The sequence below is a fragment of the Dunckerocampus dactyliophorus genome, chromosome 10, assembly GCF_027744805.1.
Source record: "Dunckerocampus dactyliophorus isolate RoL2022-P2 chromosome 10, RoL_Ddac_1.1, whole genome shotgun sequence".
NCBI classification, from domain to species: domain Eukaryota; kingdom Metazoa; phylum Chordata; class Actinopteri; order Syngnathiformes; family Syngnathidae; genus Dunckerocampus; species Dunckerocampus dactyliophorus.
Genome location: NC_072828.1, coordinates 2,955,227 through 2,980,400, shown reverse-complemented (window position 1 = coordinate 2,980,400; position 25,174 = coordinate 2,955,227). Strand labels below are relative to the sequence as shown.

At 39.7% G+C, this 25,174-nt stretch overlaps 1 protein-coding gene across 1 annotated transcript in view; it reads right to left on the bottom strand.

The window, feature by feature from the left end:
- Positions 1-25,174, bottom strand: part of fbn2b (fibrillin 2b) — a 141,446-nt gene that overhangs the window by 29,018 nt on the left and 87,254 nt on the right. The window contains exons 21-45 of the mRNA XM_054789607.1: positions 22,488-22,625; positions 20,492-20,542; positions 20,288-20,413; positions 19,981-20,205; positions 18,229-18,354; positions 18,017-18,145; positions 17,795-17,920; positions 15,611-15,736; positions 13,227-13,349; positions 13,020-13,145; positions 12,804-12,929; positions 11,334-11,456; positions 11,110-11,232; positions 8,675-8,800; positions 8,468-8,590; positions 8,265-8,387; positions 6,626-6,787; positions 6,464-6,532; positions 6,264-6,389; positions 4,729-4,854; positions 4,509-4,658; positions 4,332-4,403; positions 1,764-1,889; positions 1,565-1,690; positions 1,348-1,473 (exon numbers count right to left, since the gene is read on the bottom strand). Coding sequence (XP_054645582.1) covers positions 1,348-1,473; positions 1,565-1,690; positions 1,764-1,889; positions 4,332-4,403; positions 4,509-4,658; positions 4,729-4,854; positions 6,264-6,389; positions 6,464-6,532; positions 6,626-6,787; positions 8,265-8,387; positions 8,468-8,590; positions 8,675-8,800; positions 11,110-11,232; positions 11,334-11,456; positions 12,804-12,929; positions 13,020-13,145; positions 13,227-13,349; positions 15,611-15,736; positions 17,795-17,920; positions 18,017-18,145; positions 18,229-18,354; positions 19,981-20,205; positions 20,288-20,413; positions 20,492-20,542; positions 22,488-22,625 — 3,123 coding nt within the window. The remainder of the gene's footprint in view (positions 1-1,347; positions 1,474-1,564; positions 1,691-1,763; positions 1,890-4,331; positions 4,404-4,508; positions 4,659-4,728; positions 4,855-6,263; positions 6,390-6,463; positions 6,533-6,625; positions 6,788-8,264; positions 8,388-8,467; positions 8,591-8,674; positions 8,801-11,109; positions 11,233-11,333; positions 11,457-12,803; positions 12,930-13,019; positions 13,146-13,226; positions 13,350-15,610; positions 15,737-17,794; positions 17,921-18,016; positions 18,146-18,228; positions 18,355-19,980; positions 20,206-20,287; positions 20,414-20,491; positions 20,543-22,487; positions 22,626-25,174) is intronic.

Genomic DNA, 25,174 nt, shown 5'->3' with positions numbered 1-25,174 from the left:
TATTTCACCTTTATGCTACTAAAATGTTATTTTTCCTCATAATATTATTACATTATTCCCGTAAAATAATTTTTTTTTTCTCTTAATATTTTGACTTTATTCTCGTAAAATTACAGCTATTTTAACTTTCCTCTAGTACATTTCTTCTTGTAATTATGACTTTATTCCCATAATATTTTGACTTTATTCTTATGACATTACAACTTTTTCCACAACTTTATTTTCCAAAAAATTACAACTTTATTTGTTGTGTTGTTCGTCTAAAAAAGTTGTGTCTTTCTTTAACTCTTTCCATACAAAAGACTTATTTATACGTTTTTATAAACCCAAACGCCCGATTCCAACAACGTATTTATACGTATTTTATGTTTTTTTTGCGTGAGAGGCACAAAGAAGTGTTGATGCAACTTTGCACTAATGCATTCAAATTTCAGAGCACTTTTAAGCCATAAAAACGGCCACAAGGTGGCAGAAGTGCATTGATGAGGGCTCGGCAGGGACCATTTCAATGAAGAATCACACATGACAGGAAGGAGGAAATGAGAGAGAACGTGGAGGAGTGTAGCCCGCAGAAGGTTATGCATTGTGGGGAAATTGTTGCGTATGCACACGCACACACGCGCGCACACGTGCACACATATAGTTCAGTTCCAAATGTGATGTGATTCTAAATAATTTATAGTTTTATATTTGTAAATAAATTGCTATTTTAGTGTTAACAACACTTTTTTGTTTTGTTTACGTTGGTATAGTTGTGTAGATATTTGAGCTGTCACAAAAGCAAAAAAATATTTGTGTCAACGTGAAAGTTATGCTTGGAATGTTTCACAAAAAGCTGGTTTTGTAGTTGGGAACTGATATTTTCCTGAAACTTACCTATGTTCTACTGCTGATTACTAAAGAACGGAAAAAGGTAGAAACAGACTTTTTTTTTTGCTGGAAGACGGGAGTGTAATGTTTGTTTTGGTAGGTTCCATGTTTATATAACCATACAACACAATATTCTGTGTGCCTTGGAAGATCAGTCAAAATGGTCTAAAATGGCCGCTACTGAAGGGGTTGTCTTTTGAAAAATGAGTTCATATTTCAACTTTGTGGTACTAAAAGGACGTAATATTCCCCCCTAATATCACGTTATTCCAGTATTCCAGTAATGACTTTTTCTCATTAGATTACAATTTTTTTGTCATCATATTTTGACTTTATTCGTGTAAACCTACTGCTGATTGTTCCATTTTTTCTGTTTTTTTTTCCTTAGTTTTCTTGTTAAATTATATATTTTTAGAAAGTGCCAATGAAAAACAGCAAAGTTCAGACTTAAGATGAGCCCGGATGGCCCCCCCTCACCCATGCACATGGTCTGGTCTGCCGTGGCCTTGAAGCCGTTGTGGCAGAGGCAGCGGTAACTTCCCTGGGTGTCGATGCACTCCCCGTGGCTGCACACGTTGGGGATCTCTTGGCATTCGTTGCGGTCTGTCAGGAAGGACGGCACGATCAGACGTGTCGATGACAAGCGGGAACGCAGGAACGCTTTGTGTTTGCCGATGACAAAGCATCCACTCACCCACGCAGGCCCCGCTGGGGGAGAGTTTGAAGCCCGGCGAGCACTCGCAGCGATAACTGCCCGGAATGTTGATGCAGTTGGCGTTGCGCTGGCACAGGTTGTCCCCGCTGTTGCACTCGTCAATATCTGTGAAGGACGCGCGGACAAGAGGGAACGAATCAAACAGCGCTGTTGTTTGGTTCTCTTATTTGAGGGTTACCTTCGCAAATGAGGAGTATGTTGTTGTAGCTGAAGCCCATCGGACATTCACAGCGGAAGCTTCCGATCTGGTTGATGCACACGCCGTTGGCACAGATGCCGGGGATTTCCCTGCACTCGTCGATATCTGCACACAAGTAGATGCTGTTTTATTGCGTGCTATGGGAGGGCAACACGGAACATACAAGAGTTAACTCCTGAACACCACAATTAAACATGAGGTTAGCGAAACAATATGCAAGGTTGACACGAAGTCACACGGGGCGTGTGCTAACACCTTCAAAAAATGACTAAATCAACACAAAGTCCGTTTGCACGTGTACAACAGGCAGAAATTGCATTGCAAAATTAAACTTCAAAAATAGCCGCAAAGTCACGACCACACAAACTTGGTTATTTTTGAAAATCCGCATTTTTCCATCCTTTTGGGCCTTGCGCTCACGCGTTTTGATGAAAAAGACTATTTGATTGACATAATTACATGCCCAGCAATTTAATTGAACATTTTTTTTAACGTTAAATTCAGAAAATAACATGAACAGAACATTTTGACTGATGTTAGCACCTCAACCATTTCATTTTATTTCAATGATTTCCTCCATTAAAAACAAAACAAAATCAACATCACATGGTGATTGACATTCTTCCCAAATTCCATTTTTTGGTCTAATAAAAATAAATGTGTAAAAAATTCAATTCAATGAACTGACATTATTATTACATGACAAACAATTACATTGTCTTTTTTTTCCAGAATTTTATTTTTGGCTATAAGATTAAAAAAAAATATACAATAAATAAAATTAGATTATAAAAAATCCAATGAACTAAACATTTAGAAAATTTTTATTGCATGACAACCAATTACATTTAATTTTCTTTCCCCAGAATGTCATATTTGTTCTAAAAAGTACATTTGTATAATAAATAAAATTAAATAAATTACATTTAGCAACCATGTTAAGAAATGACAACTAATTACATTTTTTTTTCAAAATTGTATTTTTCTTATAGGATAAATAAATATATAATAAACGAAAAATTAGATAAAAAAAAATCCCATTCACCTAATATTTTTGAGAAATGTTATTACATGACAACCAATTAAATTATATTTTTTAATTTTTTTAATTTTTTTATATTTTTTTCCAGGATAAATTTTTTATTATAAGATAAATAAATATATAATAAATTTAATTAAAATTAAAATAATCTAATAAACCGAACATTTTGAGAATTTTTATTACATGACAACCAATACATTTTTATTTGTTTCCCAGAATTTTATTTTCTAAAAGATATGTTTATATAATAATTAAAATTCAATAAATTAAATTTACCGACCAATGTTGAGAAATGATATTACATGACAACCAATTAAAATAGTTTTTTTCCAAAATATTATTTTTCTAAATAAAAAAGAAAATATAAATAAAGAAATATATAATAAATAAAATTAGAATATTCAAATATTTTGAGAAACAGTATTACATGACAACCAATGAAATTCTCATATTTTCCAGAATTTATTTTTTGTCATAAGATAAATAAATATCTAATAAATTAAATTACAGAAATTCAATTTACCGACCATGTAAACAAATGGTATCACAGGACAACCAATTAAATATTATTTTTTTTCAGAACTGTATTTTTCTTATAAGGTCAATGTATATATGATAAACAACATTTGATTTTAAAAATTCCGTTCACCAAATATTTTGAGGAATTTTATTATATGACAAACAATTAAAGGCTTTTTTTGTGAGAATTTTACTTTTTGTTATAAGACAAATCAATATATCATGAATGACATTAGATTAAAAAACAAACAAACAAAAAACTATCCAATGAACCAAACATTTTTGAGAAATGTTATTTACATGTAAACCATTTTTTCCCCCAGAATTTAATTTTTTCTTGTAAAAATATATTTATACAATAAATAAAATTAGATTTCTAAAAAATCCAATGAACCGATCATTTTGAGCAATTTTATTACATTTTTTTCCCCCAGAATGTAATTTTTTGCCCTAAAAATATATATTTACAAAATAAATGATATTAAATTTACCGACCACGTTGTGAAATGGCATTACATGACAACCAATGAAATTAGTTTTTTTCATCATTTTATTTTTCTTATAAGATAAATATATAATAAATACAATTAGATTTTTAAAAAATCCCATTCACCAAACATTTTAAGAAATTTTATTACATGACAACCAATTAAATTGTTTGTTCTTTCCAGAATTGTATTTTTGTAAAACAAATAAATATATAAAAAAAATTAATTTAAAAAAATCCAATGAATAGAACATTTTTGAGAAACATTACGGCTTGCCAAACAATTTTTTATTACTTTTTTTCCCTCTACATTTTATTTTTGTTAAATAAACGACATTAGAAGTGATCCATTTGGCAGCGACAGCTACTCGAGAGACAAGTTCAACATACTTAATAGGACTCGTAAGGCACCAGGATGCTCCAACAAGATGGTTGCTGCTGCTTTTTCTGCTTTGTGATTGGTTAAATAGCAGGTGAAGATGCGAGGCGACCACCTTACCAACTGGCTTGCCAGTGTGGATGTCGATGATGAAGCCGGGCGCTTGGTTACCACAAAGCAGCTGGTACTCGGCTGAAACGGAAAGGATGGGTGCAGCATGAAAACAAACGTTGTTTTATACATTTGGCACGGGGGGGTCTGTACTGTACGTATGTGGTTTGGGATTTGTCCACTCACAGGTGGCAGGGGTGGGGCACGCCTCGCAGGGCTTGTTCCAGGCTTTGCCCACGTTGTAGGCACAGCAACACATCTTCTTGGTCATGTTGAAGGACAGCTCGTTCTCGCACGTGTCGTTGAAGTTGCGGTAACAAACGCTTTTCCTCATGTCTGAAATTGACGCCAATCGTCGTCACAATTCCGAGCGGCGAAAACATGTCTAAGGAGGCGCGTCACGTACCCATGCAGTTGTTGCCCCCGTTGACCTGCATGTACTCGGGGGGGCACACACACGTGTAGTTGCCCAAGGTGTTGTAGCAGGTGCCAGGTCCACAGATGCCAATGTGGGTGGTGCATTCGTCAATATCTACATGTTTAGAAAGGTGCTCAGTTACTCAACCGATACAGTGGGGAGAAAAAGTGTTTGCCCTCTTTCCTCATTTCTGCATGTTTGTCACACTTAAATGTTTCAGATCATCAAACAAATGTAAATATTAGTCAATGACAACACAACTCAACACAAAATGCACTTTTTAAATGAAAACTCTTTATTATTAAGGGAGAACAACAATCCAAAGCTACATGGCCCTGTGTGAAAAAGTGATTGTCCCCCACCCGGTAAAGCATAACTTTACTGAGATAAATTGAGATCTGTCAGCGTGGAAAAGGCAATAAAGCCATTTCTAAAGCTTTGGGACTCCAGCGAACCACAGTGAGAGCCATTATCCACAGTGGTGAACCTTCCCAGGAGTGGCCGGCCAACCAAAATGAGCCCAAGAGCACAGCGACGATTCATCTGAGAGGTCACAAAAGACCCCACAACAACATCCAAAGAACTGCAGGCCTCACTTGCCTCAGTTAAGGTCAGTGTTCATGACTCCACCATAAGAAAGACACTGGGCACAAACAGCCTGCATGGCAGAGTTCCAAGACCAAAACCACTGCTGAACAAAAACAACATTAAGGCTCGTCTCAGTTTTGCCAGAAAACATCTTGATGATCCCCAAGACCTTTGGGAGAATACTCTGTTTTCCGACGAGACAAAAGTTGAACTTTTTAGAAGGTGTGTGTCCCATTTCATCTGGTGTAAAAGTAACGCTGCATTTCAGAAAAAGAACATCAGCAACAGTGAAACATGGTGGTGGTAGTGTGATGGTCTTCAGGACCTGGAAGACTTGCTGTGATAAATGGAAGCATGAATTGTGCTGAAGGAGAACGTTGGTGACCTCAAGCTGAAAGCAACTTGGGTTCTGCAGCAGGACAATGATCCAAAACACACCAGCAAGTCCACCTCTGAATGGATGAAGACTTTGGAGTGGTCTAGTCCAAGTCCTGACCTGAATCCTATTGAGATGCTGTGGCATGACCTTAAAAAGGAAAAGCCTCCAATGTGGCTGAATGACAACAATTGTGCAAAATTCCTCCCCAGCGCTGGAAGAGACTCATTGCAAGTTATCACAAACGCTTGATTGCAGTTGTTGCTGCTAAGGGGGGCCAACCACTTATTAGCTTTAGGGGGCCATCACTTTTTCACACAGGGACATGTAGCTTTGGATTGTTTTCTCCCTTAATAATAAAAAGTTTCATTTAAAAAGTGCATTTTGTGTTGAGTTGTGTTGTCATTGACTAATATTTACATTAGTTTGATGATCTGAAACATTGAAGTGTGACAAACATGCAAAGAAATAAGAAACCAGGAAGGGGGCAAACACTTTTTCACCGTACATTACGAACAATATGTAATTTGTAGTTTGTGTACTTTATGAGTCTTTTTACCTTCACAGATGCGAGTCTCCTCATTGAGGTAGTAACCTGCTGGGCACTCACACTGGAAGCTCCCAAAGGTGTTGACACAATTTCCACCCTGGCAGAGACCTGGAAGCTCCTGGCACTCATCGATATCTACACAAATCAATCAAATAGTTCCGTCTTGAGTCGTATTGAGCCATAAGTACATATGTGTGTTTTTGGCTCACCTTCCAGGATGACAGTGATGGGGTTGGGTCTGAAGCCCTCTCCCCCGGGACAAAGGGTCCTATATTCCGCTAAAAAGACAAAAAAGGAAGCTTATTGCAGTTGCACGTGTACCTAACCTTGCCTCTGTTTTCCACAATCACGCCAGGTCCAGTGGTGCTTACTCGAGTTAGGGGCGGGGCACAGTTCACAGGGGTTCCCCCAGGCTCCTCCCAGAGAACAGCAACACGAAGCTCTGGTCACACCCACTCCGATCTCGGCGCTGCAGGAGATTCCTCCATCGCCGCGTGCCAGGATATCCAAGAAGCAGTTGCCCACGCGGGTATCTGAGGGGGGCACGCGTTCATTCAGTCGATATTGCTGGAGAATGCTGCCTTTCAGGTCACGACATAGAACCACTACATACAGTATGCTTCCAGACCCGACTAGAAGTGCATTTTCACAAAATAGGATTCCTTACACGTGGAGTATTTTGGTAGTTAGAGCATAGAAAACCTGTTTCCAACCTTCTAATTACAGCTTTCAACATTATTAGAGCCCTCTAGACATGAAAAAACACCCCTATAGTTACTTTTCACACTCCTACTACATAAATATACAGTAGTAGACATAACAACAGAAAATAAGAATTTGTGATATTGGTGAAAAAGCCTATTATTACTATCAACCATTTTTGCTATTGTTTTTTTTATGACTTTATTGTCATAATATTCTAAGTTTTTCCTTAACCTCATTTTCCCAAAATTGCAACTTTATTTGATTTGTTTCTCACAATATTACAACTTTTAACAATTTTTTGTTTTTTCTGTAATATTTCAGCTCTATGTTATTAAAATGACATTATTTTCCTGATAACATTTTGATTTTTTGATGAACTTTTTTTTTCTCGTTAGAAATTGTCAATTTTTTTTGCAACTATTTAATATTTCTTCTTGTCATTTTTAAAATCCTAATTATGGCTTTATTCTCATAATATTTTGACTTTTTTCTTGAAACATTATAACTTTTTCCAAAAATGTCAAAACTTTTGTCACTGTTTTGTTAGTTTTTCATAATATTATGATAACTAACATATACATTTTTTCCCTTTAATATTTCAACTTTATGCTTCTAAAATTTGTTGTTAGATTGTCTTGTTCGATTACTACTTTTTTCACTTCATATATTAACTTCATTCTTGTTAAATTACTGCACATTTTTCTATTTTTGCTGTTTTCTAGTTGTCTTATTAAATTATATTTTTCAGAATGTGCCACGGGCCAATAAAAAATACATATTTTTTTGTTTTTTTTCTCATAATATTTCTTGTTAGAATATGACTTTTTTCTCTTAATATTTAAATGTTATTTTCATAATTGTTTTTTTTAAATTTTCAACTATTTAAACTTTCTTCTTGTAAATGTTTTTGCCATAATTATGACTTTATTCCCATATTTTGCCTTTTTTCTTGAAACGTTATAACTTTATCAGCAACCAAATATTCCAAAAATTACAATTTTAGTCGTTGTTTTGTTTATCTTTCATAATATTACAACTTTAATAAAGTCCCTTTAATATTTCCACTTCATGCTACTAAAATGACGTTATTTTTCCTCATAATATTATTCTTGTAAAATCACAACATTTTCTGGTTAGATTACATTTTTTTTCACTGAATGTTTTGACGCCATTCATGTAAAATGACTGCTAATTTTTCCAGTTTTGCTGTTGTTTTTTTCCTTTTATTTTTCGTGCTAAATTATATTTTTAGAATGTGCTGCGGGCCAATGAAAAAAACAGCCACGGGCCGCCTCACTGACTCACCTACGCAGCCGACACCCGTGGGGTTGAGCTCGAAGTCGGCCGGGCAGTTGCACAGGTAACTTCCCGGAGTGTTCACGCACAGCCCGTTGATGCAGTTGACCGGGTCGGCGCACTCGTTGATGTCTGCGGCACACATGCGAGCTCGTGAACACGCGCACTCTCATTTTAATCAGACGAAACCAGCGTGTGCAAAGATAATCCACCGGTGCAGTTTCCTCCGCTGCGGTCCAGTTCATAACCGTCGTCGCACACGCAGCGGAACATCCCCGGTAGGTTCTGGCACGTTCCGAACACGCAGATGTTCTGGAAATTACACTCGTCGATGTCTGTGGCGAAAGAGGAGAGGGAGAGAGTGTTTACTATAGAGCAGGTAACAAAACAGAAGAAGGTAAATAGATGGAGGCGCACACCTTGACAGGCCTTGCTGTCTTCTGTCGGCGTGAATCCCATCTCACACTCGCAGCGGTAACCTCCCGGAGCGTTGAGACACTGTCCGTTCTCACACAGGTTGACGTTGTCTGCACACTCATCCATGTCTGACAGCAAAGAAACATACAGTTTTGGAACTTTCCAAAGTACTTCTCATCAAAGACATCCAGAAAGCAGACCAAGAGTAAGATCAAGTTATCTCAACTACAAGGAAAATCAAAGACACACCAAGAAAAGGATGATTCATTCTGGTGGAGTAAAGTCCAACATTCCACGACAACAACACCATCATCCATCTTCTACCGCTATCCGAGGTCTGCCGGCAGGGGCAACAGCCTAAGCAGGGTATCCCAGACTTCCCTCTCCCTGACTACTTCGTCCAGCTCCTCCTGGCAGACCCCAAGGAATTCCCAGGCCAGTGGACAGACATAGTCTCTCCAACGTGTCTTGGATCTTCCCCGAGGCCTCCTATCGGTTGGACGATGCCCGAGCCACCTCATCTGGCTCCTCTCAATGCGGAAGAGCAGCGGTTCTACTCCAAGTTTTTCGTGGGTGACAGTGCTTCTCACCTTATCTCTAAGGGAGAGCCCAGCCACCCTACAGAGAAAACTCATTTTGTCCGCTTGTACCCGCGATCTTGTCCTTTCGGCCACGACCCAAAGCTCATGACTATAGATGAAGGTAGGAGCGTATATCAACCGGTAAATTGAGAGCTTTGCCTTTCAGCTCAGCTCCCTCTTCACCACAACGGAGCGATGCAAAGTCCGCATTACTGCAGACGCCGCACCAATCCGCCTGTCGATCTCACGTTCCATCCTTCCCTCACTCCTGAACAAGACCCCGAGGTACTTAAACTCCTCCACTTGGGGCAGGATCTGATCCCCGACCGGGAGATGGCACTCCACCCTTTTCCGAGCGAGAACCATGGACAAGGAGGTGCTGATTCTCATCTCGGCCGCTTCACACTCGGCTGCGAACCGATTGAGTGAGAGTCGAAGGTCACGGCTCGATGAAGCCAGCAGGACCACATCATCTGCAAAAAGCAGAGACCCGATCCTGCAGCCACCAAACCGGATCTCCTCAACGCCCTGGATGTGCCTAGAAATTCTGTCCATAAAAGTAATGAACACAGTAATGAATACAGGTGGCTTGCTCCTGCTCTATACTCTGGTTCTCCTGATAGTAGTGATGTGGTAGTAGTAATATCATGATATTTGATTAGGACCGTTCAACAGGTACAGTTGGTGAAATCCTAATTTGTTCCAGTCCTTCTTACCTTGTGCACAAAATATATATACTGTATATAAAGATATAAATAGTTTTTGGTTATCAGTATCATATCGGTCTTGAGAAGCATAAAGTTATCGGTATCCATCCATCCATTATGCCGCTTCTCCTCATTAAGGTCGTGGGGGCATGCTGGAGCCTATCCCAGCTGACATTGGGCGACAGGCGGGATACACCCTGGACTGGTATCCAGCCAATGGCAGGGCACATATAGACAAACAACCATTCACACTCACATTCATACCTATGGACAATTTAGAGTCACCAATTAACGTAACATGCATGTTTTTGGAATGTGGGAGGAAACCGGAGTACCCGGAGAAAACCCACGCACACACGGGGAGGACATGCAAACTCCACACAGAAATGCCCAAAGGAGAATCGAACCCAGGTCTTCCCGATCTCCAGACTGTGACTGTGTGGCCAACATGTTAAACCACTAGACCACCGTGTGTTATCGGTATCGGTTTGAAAAAAATATATTGTGCCTCTCTAATTATTATGATTCTAATTATTATTACACACTCAGTGCGTTGTCAGTCTCGTTTCTTATAGAGACACACTCATACTTCATCTCACACACTCACATAGCACAATCAGAGTTGCGCAACACTTCGATATGACTCATGATAAAATACTGGGAGACACACCATATGCCTTGCTCTCCATCACACAAACCTAACTTTCACTGCTACACAAACGTAACTTTCACTTTCTCGAGAGGCGCGGCAACTGTTATATAGACTCAGTACACTTTCATTCTGGGCTCTTTATCAATCTTCCTCCTCGATGCTGTAAACAAATATCTTGCTCTCATTTTTTAATACAGTTTGGAAACCTTTTAAATTGTGTGTTTACTGACCACGTCTCTGATATCAGTGCCGTACAAAGAACCAGGAAGAAAAGATAAAACAAAAATGCAGCTTTTACTCAGGTTTATCCGATAAATACAATTCTCAAAAATGTAGTCCATTTCCGTTTAGTCATTCAGGTGGTGCATCGCAACTCTGAATGTACACTTCCTGTCCCTCGCTTAAAATGTAGACAGAGCAGGAAGTCAGTAAGGAGCTTTCTGTTCGGTACAGCAAAGAATGTGTTAAGAAATAAAAGATGGTTTAAACGTCCTCACCCGAGCAAGAAAAGCCGTCTCCGTTGAAGCCCTCCTTGCATGCGCACCTGTAGGACCCTGGCGTGTTGACGCAGTCCGCATTGGGGTTGCAGTTGTGGTCCTCTGCAGCGCACTCATCCTGATCTACACACACACAAAGACAAATCCATTTACTCTTTGATTTCTCTTTGAAGCTTGCGAGGTAAAAGTGCTGTGATGAGAGTGATTAAAGCCAGCATCCTCACCCACACACTTGATGCCGTCTCCCACCCAGCCGTCTCGGCAGCGACACTTGAAGCTCCCGGGAACGTTGATGCAAGCGGCGTGCATGTCGCAGTTATGCGCGCCGATCTCACACTCGTCAATGTCTGAAAATGTAGGATGATGATGTTATTGAGAAATACACGATAGCGTAAAGGCGTCCTCCATCGGCGGCCCGCCAAACATCAAATCATGTCAAGCATTCAGTCGAACTAGAGAAGTGCTGGCTCGTGCAGTACTTCCTCCGCTCTGCAGGGGGCAACGACGAGGCGTACATGTCACAATGAAGCGGCAGCAGAAGAAGACGGCTTTCTATAGTTTATTTAATATTTTTAATTTATTTATTTATTGGTGTTTTATTTGTATTATTAGCATTATTTTTATTAATATTTTTTTAAACCATTAAGGCCCACTCCAATATTTCTCTAATATTGAACTTCAACTCATTCAACAACAAAGACGTATTTATACGTCTTTTACTTTTTTTTGCGCAAGAGGCGAAAAGAGGTGATGACGCAAATGCGCACTAAAAAATAAAAACGGCAATAAAAACGGCCACAAGGTGGCGGAAGTGCATTTGATAAGAGCTCGGCATGTAAAAACACACTCGACAGCAAGGAGGAAGCGGAAGAGCGTGGAGGAGTGTAGCGTATAAAAGGTTACGCATTGTAGAAAACTTTTACCACATGCACACGCACACACCCGCACTCGTGCACATGTGTGTGCATGTGCGCACACTAGCGCACGTTAGTCGGGAACTGATATTTTCCTGAAACTTACCTATGTTCCACTGCTGATTACTAAAGATCGAAAAAAGGTAGAAACAAACTTTTTTTTTCTGATGACAGATGGGAGTGTAATGTTTGTTTTGGTAGGTTCCATGTTTATATAACCATACAACACAATATTCTGTGTGCCTTGAAAGATCAGTCAACATCGGTACTGAAGGGGTTGTGTTTGGATAAATTTGAGTTAATTATTGTAAATCATTTCAAACTACAGTATCTGTCAGCGACGCCACCCAGAACGGGCCCCAACTCACCAGTAGAGAATCATGGCATCCCCGTAGGGGGCATAATTGCCTGGTATATGGGGGGGCAGGAGGTTTTTATGATTTGCTATTTTTTTATTGTCTTTGTTGATAGTAGAGTGCTATACTTACATGTGATTATTATATTAATAATTAAAATGTAATTAATAAATAATAATACATAAAGTAATCAAACTAAGTTAAATAAATAAAATATAAATAAATAAGAACTCATTAAATAATATAATTATTATATTAATAATAAATGTGTACCGAGTAAATAATAATAATATCAATAATACACAAATAACTTAATCAATTATTAATAAAGTGCTACTGTTTTTAGAAGAACTTTCTGAAGAACATATTTGATAAAAAAAAAAGAAATTAAAAAATTGTAGTTTATGAATGAGTGCATGTGCACCTGTGCATCCCGTGGATCCCTTCTTGACGAAGTATCCCAGCTGGCAATGGCAGATGAAGGAGCCTTTGGTGTTCTCGCAGTCGCCATGGAGACAGATGTTAGGGTTCAAATCACACTCGTTCACGTCTGTGCATGGGAAGACAGACACAGAGAAACCAAGTTAAGAGCTGACTGACGCAGAAAAGCCAGAGACTGAATGCAAGTCGTCCTTCTCACCGATGCAGGTCCTCATGTCCATGGAAGCCATGAAGCCGTCATAGCACAGGCAGCGGTATTCCCCGGGAATGTTGGTGCACTGCCCTCCGTCGCAGATGTCTGGAGTCTCCTCGCACTCGTCGATATCTGAGCAAGGCGTAAAACGGGGTTAGAAATCTTCCATTTCTGGCTAAAAGCGGGAAGGAGGAGCGTGAACAGGCTGCTCACCTGAACAAGTCCTGAGGTCGGGCATGAGAGCGTAGCCTTCGCTGCAGCTGCACTCATAGCTGCCCTCCGAGTTGGTGCAGTGGGTCTCACAGCCTCCATTCATGATGGTGCACTCATCGATATCTAAACACAGACTCGTCATTAGCAGGGGCGAATACATCCGAATAGCCATAATATCGATATCAAGGGCAGCATCATACACGATTCTCTTTATTTTCACAATTGCTTTATTGCAAGAAAAAAAACATCTAAAAATAGGTCATTTTGTCCACAGAAAACACATTGGGTAATAACTAAATAACGAAATATGTGATAATACCCGTAAAATATACCGCATACATGCACCACTGTAAATAATGTACATGATTATGTCTTTATACTTTACTGATATTGTTTTTTTCCTCAAGCGTTGAGATTTCGCACTTTGTTTGGTGGTCCTTGAACACACACACCATAGTGGACGTGAGACTCAAAAGTAATGTAATTTCCGATAAATAAGCCAGTACGTTTTTCTCATGCTTTGAAGCCTGCGGCTTGTACAGTCATGCGGCTAATTTATTTATATATTTCAAAACTGCATTTCCCATGATGCTTAGGGTGCAGCTTCAGGAAGTGGTGCCGCGGGGACGGGTGAAGCGAACGCTAACATCGCATTTTGAAGCCTTATGCAGCGATCTGACACATCTTAAGTAAGTTTGATCAAGTGTGGAATTACTACAGCTTCTGTTTGGACTACTCGGGCCGCCAAACGTCCACTGTCGCTAACGGGTTTCGAAAGAGTGGACTGAACGAAGAGAATAGCTCAAGCTACATGGCAAATTTGCTTCACGACAACAAAGATCGACAACAAAGTGAAAGAGAGACTGATAAAGTGTGTGACGAAGGGAATTATGAGGCTGCTCAATTGTGATGCTTGTCAAGAGGACTTGAGTGGTTTTAAGTCCCAGTCGGAGGAGGAGGACAGCGGTGAGTGACTTTTCTGGTAAGCTACTGTTTAACGAGTCAGCGTACACTCGCTGTTTGCTCCTGTTTAACGAGTCAGCTTACACTTTTTGCCATTGGGTCGTGGTCCCGGACAGTTTCAGTCAGTTTCACTATTGGCAATGCAACACAATCCTACACGCTGCTGGTCGAAATTTTTAGACCAGTTGAAAAGTGGCAATAATTTACATTTTGTACAAGCTACGTGAAAAAGGCTGTCCATCAGCTGATCAAACGTTCAAGATCCTATCTTAAAAAATACCCTGAAACCCCCCCTAAAACAGAAATAAAATGTTGAAAAGTCAGTCATGAGTGGCGGCTCCATTCTTTTTAATGAAGTGAAAAATGGGTTAGGACATGCTTGATGCCAGTGTTCCCAGGAGGCTAGTGGGAATGTTGCTCCAGGTGCTGAAGATGGCTTCACGGAGGGCATCCACTGTCTGGAACTGATGTCCGTTTTTGTAAACTTCCTTTTCCATCCATCCCCAAATGTTCTCCATTGGATTTAGATGAGGGGAACACACAGGATGATCCAAAAGAGTGAGCTTATTCCTCTGGAAGAAGTCCTTTGTGAAGTGCAGCGTTGTCCTGTTGAAAAAGCCAGTCATCACCACACATCCCTCATGACCGAAGATGCCTCCTGAAACATCTCCACATAGCCGGCTGCCGTTTGACGCCCCTGCACAACCTGAAGCTCCATTGTTCCATTGAAGGATCATGATGGCGCCCCCTCCACTGTGCCGTGTGGAAAACATCTCAGGTGGGATCTCCTTGTCATGCCGTCAAGGGAGAATAAAACTTTCTTCCACCTTTCAATGTCCCATGTTTGGTCCTCTCTGGCAAATTCCAAACGGCAAATTTTGTGGAGGAGACGGAGCCTTTGAAGACCTTTTTTGTTCCTAAAAGTCTTCTCTGGCAGTTGGCGTCTGATGGTTATTGGACTGCACCAGTAACAACCATCATTTGGGCCAAGGATGGTCCCGTGTCTTGACGGACACCCAATGGGATCTTGCGGCTTTTTTTTTTTTTGGTTCTATCACTTGACTTTTTTGTTCGATAACCTTGAGGATGTTTGAAGAAATTTCAAATGACTTTTTGTCTTACTGCGTCCAACCGCGCTGCCGGAGGCCTTGCGTACGCAGCTCAACCATCTCGCCGCATTCAAAGAGAGAAAGCGTTCTGCCTTTGCATATCAAGAGATCACGACAGTGTGAACACCTGACAGAAAATCCCATTCAATCCACATTTGTGCCAACATTTTGCCTTTTAAAGACTGTGCTAGTCAACTTTTGATCAGCTGATGAACATCCTATTTCACTTGAACTTTTTACCGTATTTTCACTATACTTTTTCATTTTGAAGCTCTACTTAGAACCGCCTACCTGATTATTGTGTGCACTCACCAACACAGCCTTGTCTGTCTGGGGTGGCCTGGTAGCCGGTGTCGCAGGAGCACTGGTAGGTTCCTGGCATGTTCACACACTGACCGTTCCTACACAAGTTGTCACTCAGCTGGCACTCGTTCACGTCTGACACAGAAAAGACGAAAACACACACAATTCCCATGTTTAACAGTAGAAAAGACTGTGTCCGAGGGTAAAAGCCACCTGCACATTGCATACAAACTAGGGATGGAAACGGTACGAATCACAATTTTCATGTTAAGTAAAAAAGCCCTAATACATACCCAGTGGAATTCAGTCTACTACACAATATGTTTATTATCGTGCTTGTAGTGGCTACTTAATTATGATAAGATCGTTAAATAGGCTAAATATTACATCATCAATGACAAAAGTCAGCAGTGTGCAGGGTATCTGTGAAGCCATGCCATAATTCCAATTAGAGCTAGATAGATAGATACATGGGTAGATAGAGAGATAGATTGATACTGTAGATCATTTACTCATCCCCAACATAGAAAATTCATGACAGGGGAAATAGATGACAGTATCCATTATTAAAGGGTCACTGACATGATTTATCAACTTTGCTTCAATGTGTTTTATATTGTTTGTAATTACAGTATGTTCTACGTTGTTCTTTTTTTGAACGCGAACGGTAAATTCGTAAAAATGACATTTATAGTACGTGGCGGGAGCCATGACGGACCGAACGCCGCAGAAAAGGGTCGTTTGCCAAGCGACGTCGGCGAAGTCGCATCTCTCAGCGAAGCAAACGCTTCTCGAGGCAGCTCATCGACTTCGTATATTTGTATATTTTTCAACAAAAAAGTAGTTATGCCAAAGTGTAGTGTTGCTGCTGGATGTTCATAGTAGCCGACTGATACTGTAAGTTTGTTTTCTGGGAATGTTGACGTAGGTTTAAGACTACGGTGAACGAGAGACAGATGGAAGCCTACCTCAAGTTCTGTTCTTTGCACTGAAGACTGATATGAAGAAGCACCTTTACAAGAAGCATTTGTCTTGAAAGTACGGTATAAACGCATTTTGGATGCTCGGATGCTATTCCTGATGCTATGCTACACAGGACAACAGGAGGAGAATGGCATCAAAGTTGCCACGGAAGAGTAAGTCATGTCTTATTTACATATTGTACTGTAAACACTATGCCGCCATAGCGACAAGCATTCTAAGCATTATACAAGTTATAAAACACACTTTCACAGATATATGTTGACGGTGGAGGGTGAAATGAAATACACAATAAAAAAGGCTCCAAAGACCCCTTTATGCTCATTAAGAAGCTGATTTAAAACAATAATTGAAGGATAAGCAACTCCAAGGTAATTTACACGTACCATTCTGTGTTTTGAAACGGACTAATCTTCATCTGCATGTCTTTGTCATCGAACACCTCCGCATCAGACACGCTAGTTTCATCGTCGGTGGTTCGAATAAATACGGCTTAATTGCCTGTTTTGCAAGTTCTCTATTTCATCTCCAGCTGTTTCTTCCTTTTCGAATACTAATGACACGTCGTTCAGATGTTTGCTATCATCACTGTAAACATCCTCTGTCTCGTCCATCCTCATGGTTGTTTGCTCTCCCTAAGACAGCACTTCCGGAAACGCCCCTTTTTTCTTCAGTGAACATTTCCCCCCCCACGTACTATAAATGTCATTTTTACAAATTTACCATTCGCTTTCAAAAACGAAAAATGTAGCAAATAATGACAAACAATATAGAAGATATTTGAGCAAAGCTGATGAATCATGCCAGTGACCCTTTAAGTGTTTGTAATTATTTGGAAATATGTTTTATCATATATCGCAATTAATAATTTAGTTATTATAATATTCTTGAGTGTATTGTAACTATTTTTAATCATTTGTAATTATATTTTTCATTACTTAATCATGTATTCATATTATTTTATATTTAAAACTTGAGGACTTCATAAGACTAAGTATGTAGACATATCTCCAGTTGTCCTACTGACAAAAAAACATAACAAAAAACTAAAATAATGGCAATATATATATATAATATGATCATTTTTAAACATAAACATCTTCTATATTCATTCAACACAATGAAAGAATCCTCATCTAACTATTTCATTGAATTGATGATATCAACTGAATCCATGCTCAGCATGAATGAGTATGAATGTGTGTGACGCACCTTCACAGGCGGACCCATCACTGCTAAGCGAGTGTCCCGGCGGACATTCGCACTCGTAACTGCCTTCCGTGTTGAGACAGGTCCCTCCACGACACAACAGGGGGTTCCGCTCGCACTCGTCAATGTCTGCCAGCCGACGGGAAGATCGATAGAAATGTTATAAAGTCAGCAATGAAGCGTGTGTGTGTGTGTGTGTGTGTGTGTGTGTGTCAGCCGTCGTACCCATGCAGTTCTTCATCATCATGAAGCCGCTCTCGTAGCCTTCGAAGCATTCGCACTCAAAGCTGCCGGGCGTGTTGACGCAGGCGCCGTGACCACAGAGGTCCGGGGAGATGCGACACTCGTCGATGTCTGCCACGCAAACACGGGAAAACAAAAGGTCAGTTTGTGTTCTTCTTCGTGTACGATCGTTTGCCTCGATGACTTCTTCCAACCTGTGCAATTTCTTTCCTCGGCCGTCAGGGCGAAGCCGCTGTTGCAGCGACACTTGAAACTTCCGATGGTGTTCCGGCATGTTCCGTGAGTGCACAGACCCTGGAAGACCTTACACTCGTTCACGTCTGAGGAAAGACATACGGAAATACCATGATTACACTCCGCCAATGGTCCTCAATGGGTGGCCCGGGGGCCGGAAGGGGTGCTATCCAGCTCACTTAAGGGGCTTTTAAAATCATGCCTCCCGACTGCGACGGAATATTAGGGCCACATTGGAAAAAAAGAAAAAAAAACCCTGAGATTTTGAGGATAAAGTCGTAAATTTACAAGACTGAAGTTGTAAATTTAGAAGAAAAAATGCTGTAATATTACAACAATAATGTCGTAAATTTTGTAGAAAAAAAGTTTACATTTATGAGAAAAAAAGTTGTAATATTACGACAATAATGTCGTAAATTTACGTGGAAAAAAGTTGTAATATTAGGAGAAAAAAGTTGTAAATGTATGCGAAAAAAGTCCTAAATTTACGAGAAAAAAAGGCGTAATATTACGACAATAAAGTCGTACATTTCAGAGAAAAAAGTTGTAAATTTACGAGAAAAAAGTTGTAATATTATGACAATAAAGTCATAAATCTATGAGAAAAAAGTAATAAATTTACGAGGAAATAAGGTGTAATATTATGACAATAAAGTCGTAAATTTCCAAGAAAAAAGTTGTAAATTTACTAAAAAAGATGTAATATTATGAGAATAAAGTCATAAATTTATGAGGAAAAAAGTTATATTTCTGAAAAAAAGTCATAATATTGCAACAATAAAGTTGTAAATTTTCAAGAAAAAAGTTGTAAATTTACGAGACAAAATTTGTAATATTACGAAAATAAAGTGGTAAATTTATGAGAAAAAAAGTTGTAATATTATGAGAATAAAGTCATACGTTTATGAGAAAAAAAGTTGCAAGTTTAGGAGAAAAAAGTCATAATATTAGCACAATAAAGTCATAAATGTATGAGAAAAAAGTCCAAAATTTACGAGAAAAAAGGCGTAACATTACGACAATAAAGTCGTACATTTCAGAGAAAAAAGTTGTAAATTTACGAGAAAAAAAAGTTGTAATATTACGACAATTAAGTCGTAAATTAATGAGGAAAAAAGTCCTAAATTTACGAGAAAAAAAGCGTAATATTACGACAATACAGTTGTAAATTTCAGAGAAAATAAGTTTACATTTATGAGAAAAAAAGTCATAATATTCCGACAATAAAGTCGTAAATTTCCAAGAATAAAAGTTGTCAATACGAGACAAAATTGGTAAATTTCTGAGAAAAAAAGTCCTAAATTTCTGAGAAAAAGTTGTAATATTATGACAATAAAGTCGGACGTTTATGAGAAAAAAAGTTGCAAATTTAGGAGAAAAAATCATAATATTACGACAGTAAAGTGGTAAATTCATGAGAAAAAAAGTCCTAAATTTGTTTTTGTAATATTAGGTTTTTATTGTCATAATATTTGGACTTTATTCCCTTTATTTTGTTTTGTTTGTTTCTCATATTCTCATGTTACGATTCAATATTTCCCCTCTATGCTACTAAAATGACATTATTTTTCCCCATAATATTCTGAGTGTAGTCTCGTAAACTTACCACATTTTTCCCCAGGATAAGACATTTTTCCCTTCGTATTTTGACTTTATTCTCGTAAATTACAGATTTTTTTTCCATTTCTGTTGTTGTTTAAAAAAAGTATTACCTTTGTAGAAAGGCCTGCCAGTCAGAATGTCCCTGTTAGCAAAACCAGGTCCTCTGGGGCAGATGGCTCTGTATTCGGGTGAGCTGGGTTTGGGGCACTCGTCGCAGTCGACGCCCCAGGCGGCCCCGACAGAGCAGCAGCACATGTCCACTCGGTAGCGGCCAGGCAGGGGCTCGCCGCACTCGTCCTCGTGCCACTTCATGTAGCACTGCTCACTGCGCATGTCTGGGCATTCGCCGAAAGAAAGGAGTCATGAAACACATTTCAATTGAAAGCAGTTGTTTTGATCTCATGTTCGAGGCCTTACCCACGCATGTGCGTCCCGTACTGTCCAGAGTGAGACCCTCGGCGCATTCGCAGCGGAAGGAACCCTGAGTGTTCAAGCAGCGACCGTTTGTACACACTCCAGGGAACACCTCACACTCGTTAATGTCTTTAGGGAAGAACATGGATATCCGTTTCAGTGCATAAAGGCTCAAATCAGCATCTACTGACTGTCAAACCTTCTTACCTTCACAGACGACACCTTTCATGCGAGCGAATCCTCGAGAACAGGCCGTGTCTACAAGTACACAACAACAGATACTTCATTATTATAAGCCTTATCACGATAACACATTTTGCTTGGTCATGCTACTAATTATCAGCGATAATCGATACTATCCACAGTTTTTTTTTTCCCGATTCAACAATTTATCAATTACTGTGACAGGCACTTTTTGTCCTGGAAGCAGTTTTGTGGGCTGCTTTAGTTCTACACCAGCTAGGAGATGAAATCATACCGACCCGAAAGTTTGTTTTTGCAGTCCAATAATCCCTCGCCACTTCATGCATCCTATTTCCCGGCTTTTTGTGCTCGATGGTTTTCTTTTTCTCCCTCATCTCGGAGCATTTGGTACAACTAGCACGCGAAATGTGTTCCTCAGAAAGAAAGTGAATGTTTGTTTACAAGTGACCGCAGGGGAAGTTAGGCCAGGCCATTAACGTCACAGGCAGGAAAAAAAAAGACATCTTGATTTGCTCACCCGCACCGTTCGGGTAATCTTGCCTCATTGGAGCATTTTCTTCAATTATCAGTTATCGGAAGTATTTTTAACTCATTAAATACCAAATACGTATACGTTTTTTTTTTTTACCTCAACGCTGTCTCTCAAAGACGTATTTATACGTTTTTTATGTTTTTTGCACGAGACACAAAAAGAGGTGATGACACAACTGCATACGAACACAGCAGAAGTCACTGTCGTATGTAAGCCATAAAAACGGCCACAAGGTGGCAGAAGTGCATTTGATAATAGCTCGGCACGGATCTGTTTGATGTATTTACACACTCAGCAGCAAGGAGGACGTGGAGGAGAAGGTGTAGAAGGTTACATACTGTGGGGAAACTTTAACGCATGCACACGCACACGCACACGTGCGCATGCGTGCACCCACAGAGTTTATTGAAGTTTATTGTGTGAAAATTGTAAATACTTTATGGTGTTATATTTGTAAATCAATTGTTATGTTGATGTAAAACAAGCCTTTTTTGTGTTGTGGTGTAGTTGTGTAGATATTTGAGCTGTCACAAAAGCAAAAAAATTGTCAAAGTGAAAGTTGTGCTTGAAATGTATCTTTTCATAAAAAGCTGTTTTTCTCCACTTTTTTAGTTGGGAACTGATATTTTCCTGAAACTTCCCTATGTTCTACTGCTGATTACTAAAGAACGGAAAAAGGTAGAAACAAACTTTTGATGAAAGAGGGGAGTGTAATGTTTCTTTTGGTAGGTTCCATGTTTATATCACCATACAACACAATATTCTGTGTGCCTTGAAAAATCAGTCAAAATAGTCTAAAATGGCCGCTACTGGAGGGGTTGAATTTTGAACAATTGGCTGGGATTGAATGTTATCGGATTTATCAGTATGACGTCATGATTCCCTCAAATTGATCCGATTATTATCGTGCACCCCTCATATTACGTCTTATTTCCATTTTATATGTCTTATTTTTGTCTACTATATTGTGTAATAGGAGTGTAAAGGTGACTATAGGGGTGCTATTTCATGTCTAGAGGGCTCTAATAACTATGAAAATGTTCCATTTATGAATACAGAACCCTACTTGGAGCCAATTAACCGGGGATTACCGATAAACAAGGGATTACTGGAGTCTCAAAATTAGCAGCAAAGGCAATGCTCCTGTGATGTAGAGTAGACAATCTTTGATTATTGGCGTCTCTGCTGAGTAGACCATCTATGTACAGTACGCACATGGGCAGGACAATGACTCCTTTCTGTTTGTGCCGATGAAAATGTGTCTGCCTTTGCGCGCTGCTGTCTGTTTATTTGTGACATAGACAATCGTTGAATAATCTGTTAAAGCGGTGTTTCCCATACAGGACGTTGGGTGGGGTTGAATAAGATCTGCCTCTTCCTACTCCTTTTCGGACATGTTGAATCGTGCCAACGTGTGATGTTGCACGTCCCAATCAAATACAACTACCATCTAGCGTATCTACTGACCAATCTCGCAGTGCTCGCAGGGGCTCCCCCAGGCAGCTCCCAAGGTGGAGCAGCACTCGGACTTGAGCGTGGCGCCGTTGATGTTCACCTCGCAGCGGTTGTCCTGTATGGTCAGCCAGCAGGTGCTCTTCATGCTATCTGTAGGGTGACATGCAAAGATGAGGCTTCATCCAACACAACCGTTTCTATGCAGTGCAGTGCTGTTTTTGGCAGCCGTTTTATTTTCACCGGACAGGCTGACATCTGTGGCAGAGCAAAGGACACCGAGGAGGCTCCTTGCCATCGTGGACGACCAGCATCATCCAGTCATCTCCAACAGAAGAGCAGGTTTAGTGGCAGATTACTATCACTGCCCAGCTTATTTATTATGATGTATTATTGCACTACAAATGGGAAGTGAACCCTTCCGTATTATTTATTTATGTATTTATTCTTCTATTCTTTTTTTTCTTATCTTGCCTGTCTTGCCTTGATTCTTTATTATGACTTTATTATGATTTTTGGAGAGCTGCTCGGAACGTGAATTTCCCTAGTATCTACAGTATCTATCTAGCCATCTTTTGGATGAAAATGCGTCCTGTTTTCGTCACATTTGTGTCATTTCCATACGTGATAGTTTTAGTCCAGACTCAGTTGACAGAAATGTAAAAAACAAACAACTTTTCAGGCGAAATCGGTAAATAACTATGTAAAATTTTATGTGAACGCTTACACATTTTGGAAATTTGGGACATTATTTTACTGTTAAAATAATATACAGTTACAAATCCTGTCCCACTTTCTTTAACACCATTGTGCATGTGCTAACACTGTCCCACGCTGCACAGATAGACTACTATACTGTATTTTTACTGTATTTTTCTTTCACCGCGTATTTGCTCCCAAATGCTGATACTATGTGGGCATGCATGAAGGTAAGATTTCATGACCTTATTGAGTGCTCATGTGCATATTTGTTTGGTGCACAACCTCAAGTTCATTCATGCTAGCGCACTGCTTTTTACCACACGCATCAAACATTGACTTCATAATCTTCTCTCTGAAAAAGAAACTCCAGGCTGGTACTGGTGGATGGTGGCTCGGTATTCATTTAGTGCTTTTAATTTGACATTGTCACTGTCATAGTTTTACACAATACATAATAAATAAATATTCAATCGCTATTAACTGCATTTTGTCCATAGTTAACTCGTAATTAGTCACACTTAATCGCAGAGAGAAATTTGTTATCTGTAATAAGTAGGGATGTATATCTCTTTGTGGTAAACAATTTGATACGCAACTACAACGATAACTACATCAAATTTCATGGAAAGGGATATCAATTTTGGAAATATGGACCAGTAGTTTATTAAAAAAAAAAAATACAGCTAGAAATCCTACAGTTTGTGCATGTTTAATGCGAGCGGAGACTTGTCCAGCTTTGTTAGACAGTCCTTGAATGCACCATCTAACTTTGTCCCACACTGCACAGATAGATTACTATATTGTATTTTCCCCTTTTTCTTTTACCTCATATTTGCTCCCAAATGCTGATACTAAGTGGGAACGCATGAAGGTAAGATTTGATGACCTTATTGAGCGCTAATGTGCATATTTGTTCGGTACACAAACTCTCTGAAAAGCAAAGTCCAGGCTCATACTGGTGGATGGTGCTTGGTCTTCATTTAGTGCTTTTAATTTGATGTTGTTTTACTTAGTTTTACACAATGCATAATAAATAAGATAAATGTTGGCTGTAATGTACGTATGTTTTACTAAAGCGTTGAAAATCTTTCCCGGTGACTAGCTAGTGCGCTGCTAACGTTAGGGCCCTGTCACACCTTGACGATTTAGCCAGCGCATGCCTGACGTGATGATTTTGATGGCATACGTTGAACTGTGGACGTTTTTTTCAATTCTGGGCGTATTCATAGCGTATTCATAACGAGTTCGACGTATACATGACGTATTAGTAACTTATGTAGAACGTTTCTGTAACCTATAGACAACTTATACCAACGAATGCGTAGCGTGTTGCCGGCGTTCACAACTTATGCCCAACGCCAGTCTAACTTATGCAAACCGCACGGCAGCGTATGGCCGACGATGACGTGCCGTAGCCTACAAAAAGGCTGCCACTTGATGACTCACCTCACTAGACACCGCAGTGTCAACAAAACAAAAAGCAAAAACAACAGCCTCCATCTCCTCTCAGCCAACGCTTCCCAAGAAGAGAGCCAAGAAGACAGTTTTGTCTCAAGGTATGTTGACGTATTACGACTTGTGCGTAACTTACAAATAACGTGTGTGAACGGGCGTCAACGGTCGCATAACTTATTGCCCGCGTATGTGGGACGTATGAATCATACATTGACATACGTTGAAAAGTTTTGTGCATGCACAAAATGTTTGGATGACTTGGACGTACTACGACGTATGCCGGCGTGCTTCAGCGTGCTCTTAACATATACAAAACGTACCCATAACTTATTGGACGTACGCCAGCGTATTGGGCAAATTTTTCATACGTTGGCGTAAGCTGGCTAAATCGTCATGGTGTGACCTTTAGTGCTGCTAGCTCTTCAGCCATGGTCACATTGACACAAGCCCCCAAACACTAACGACTAGCAGCTCGTAAACCCAAATTTTAGCTGGCAGTTCAAAGCAAAAAAAATCAGCCGAGAGACAGCTCGCATCTAAAAAAA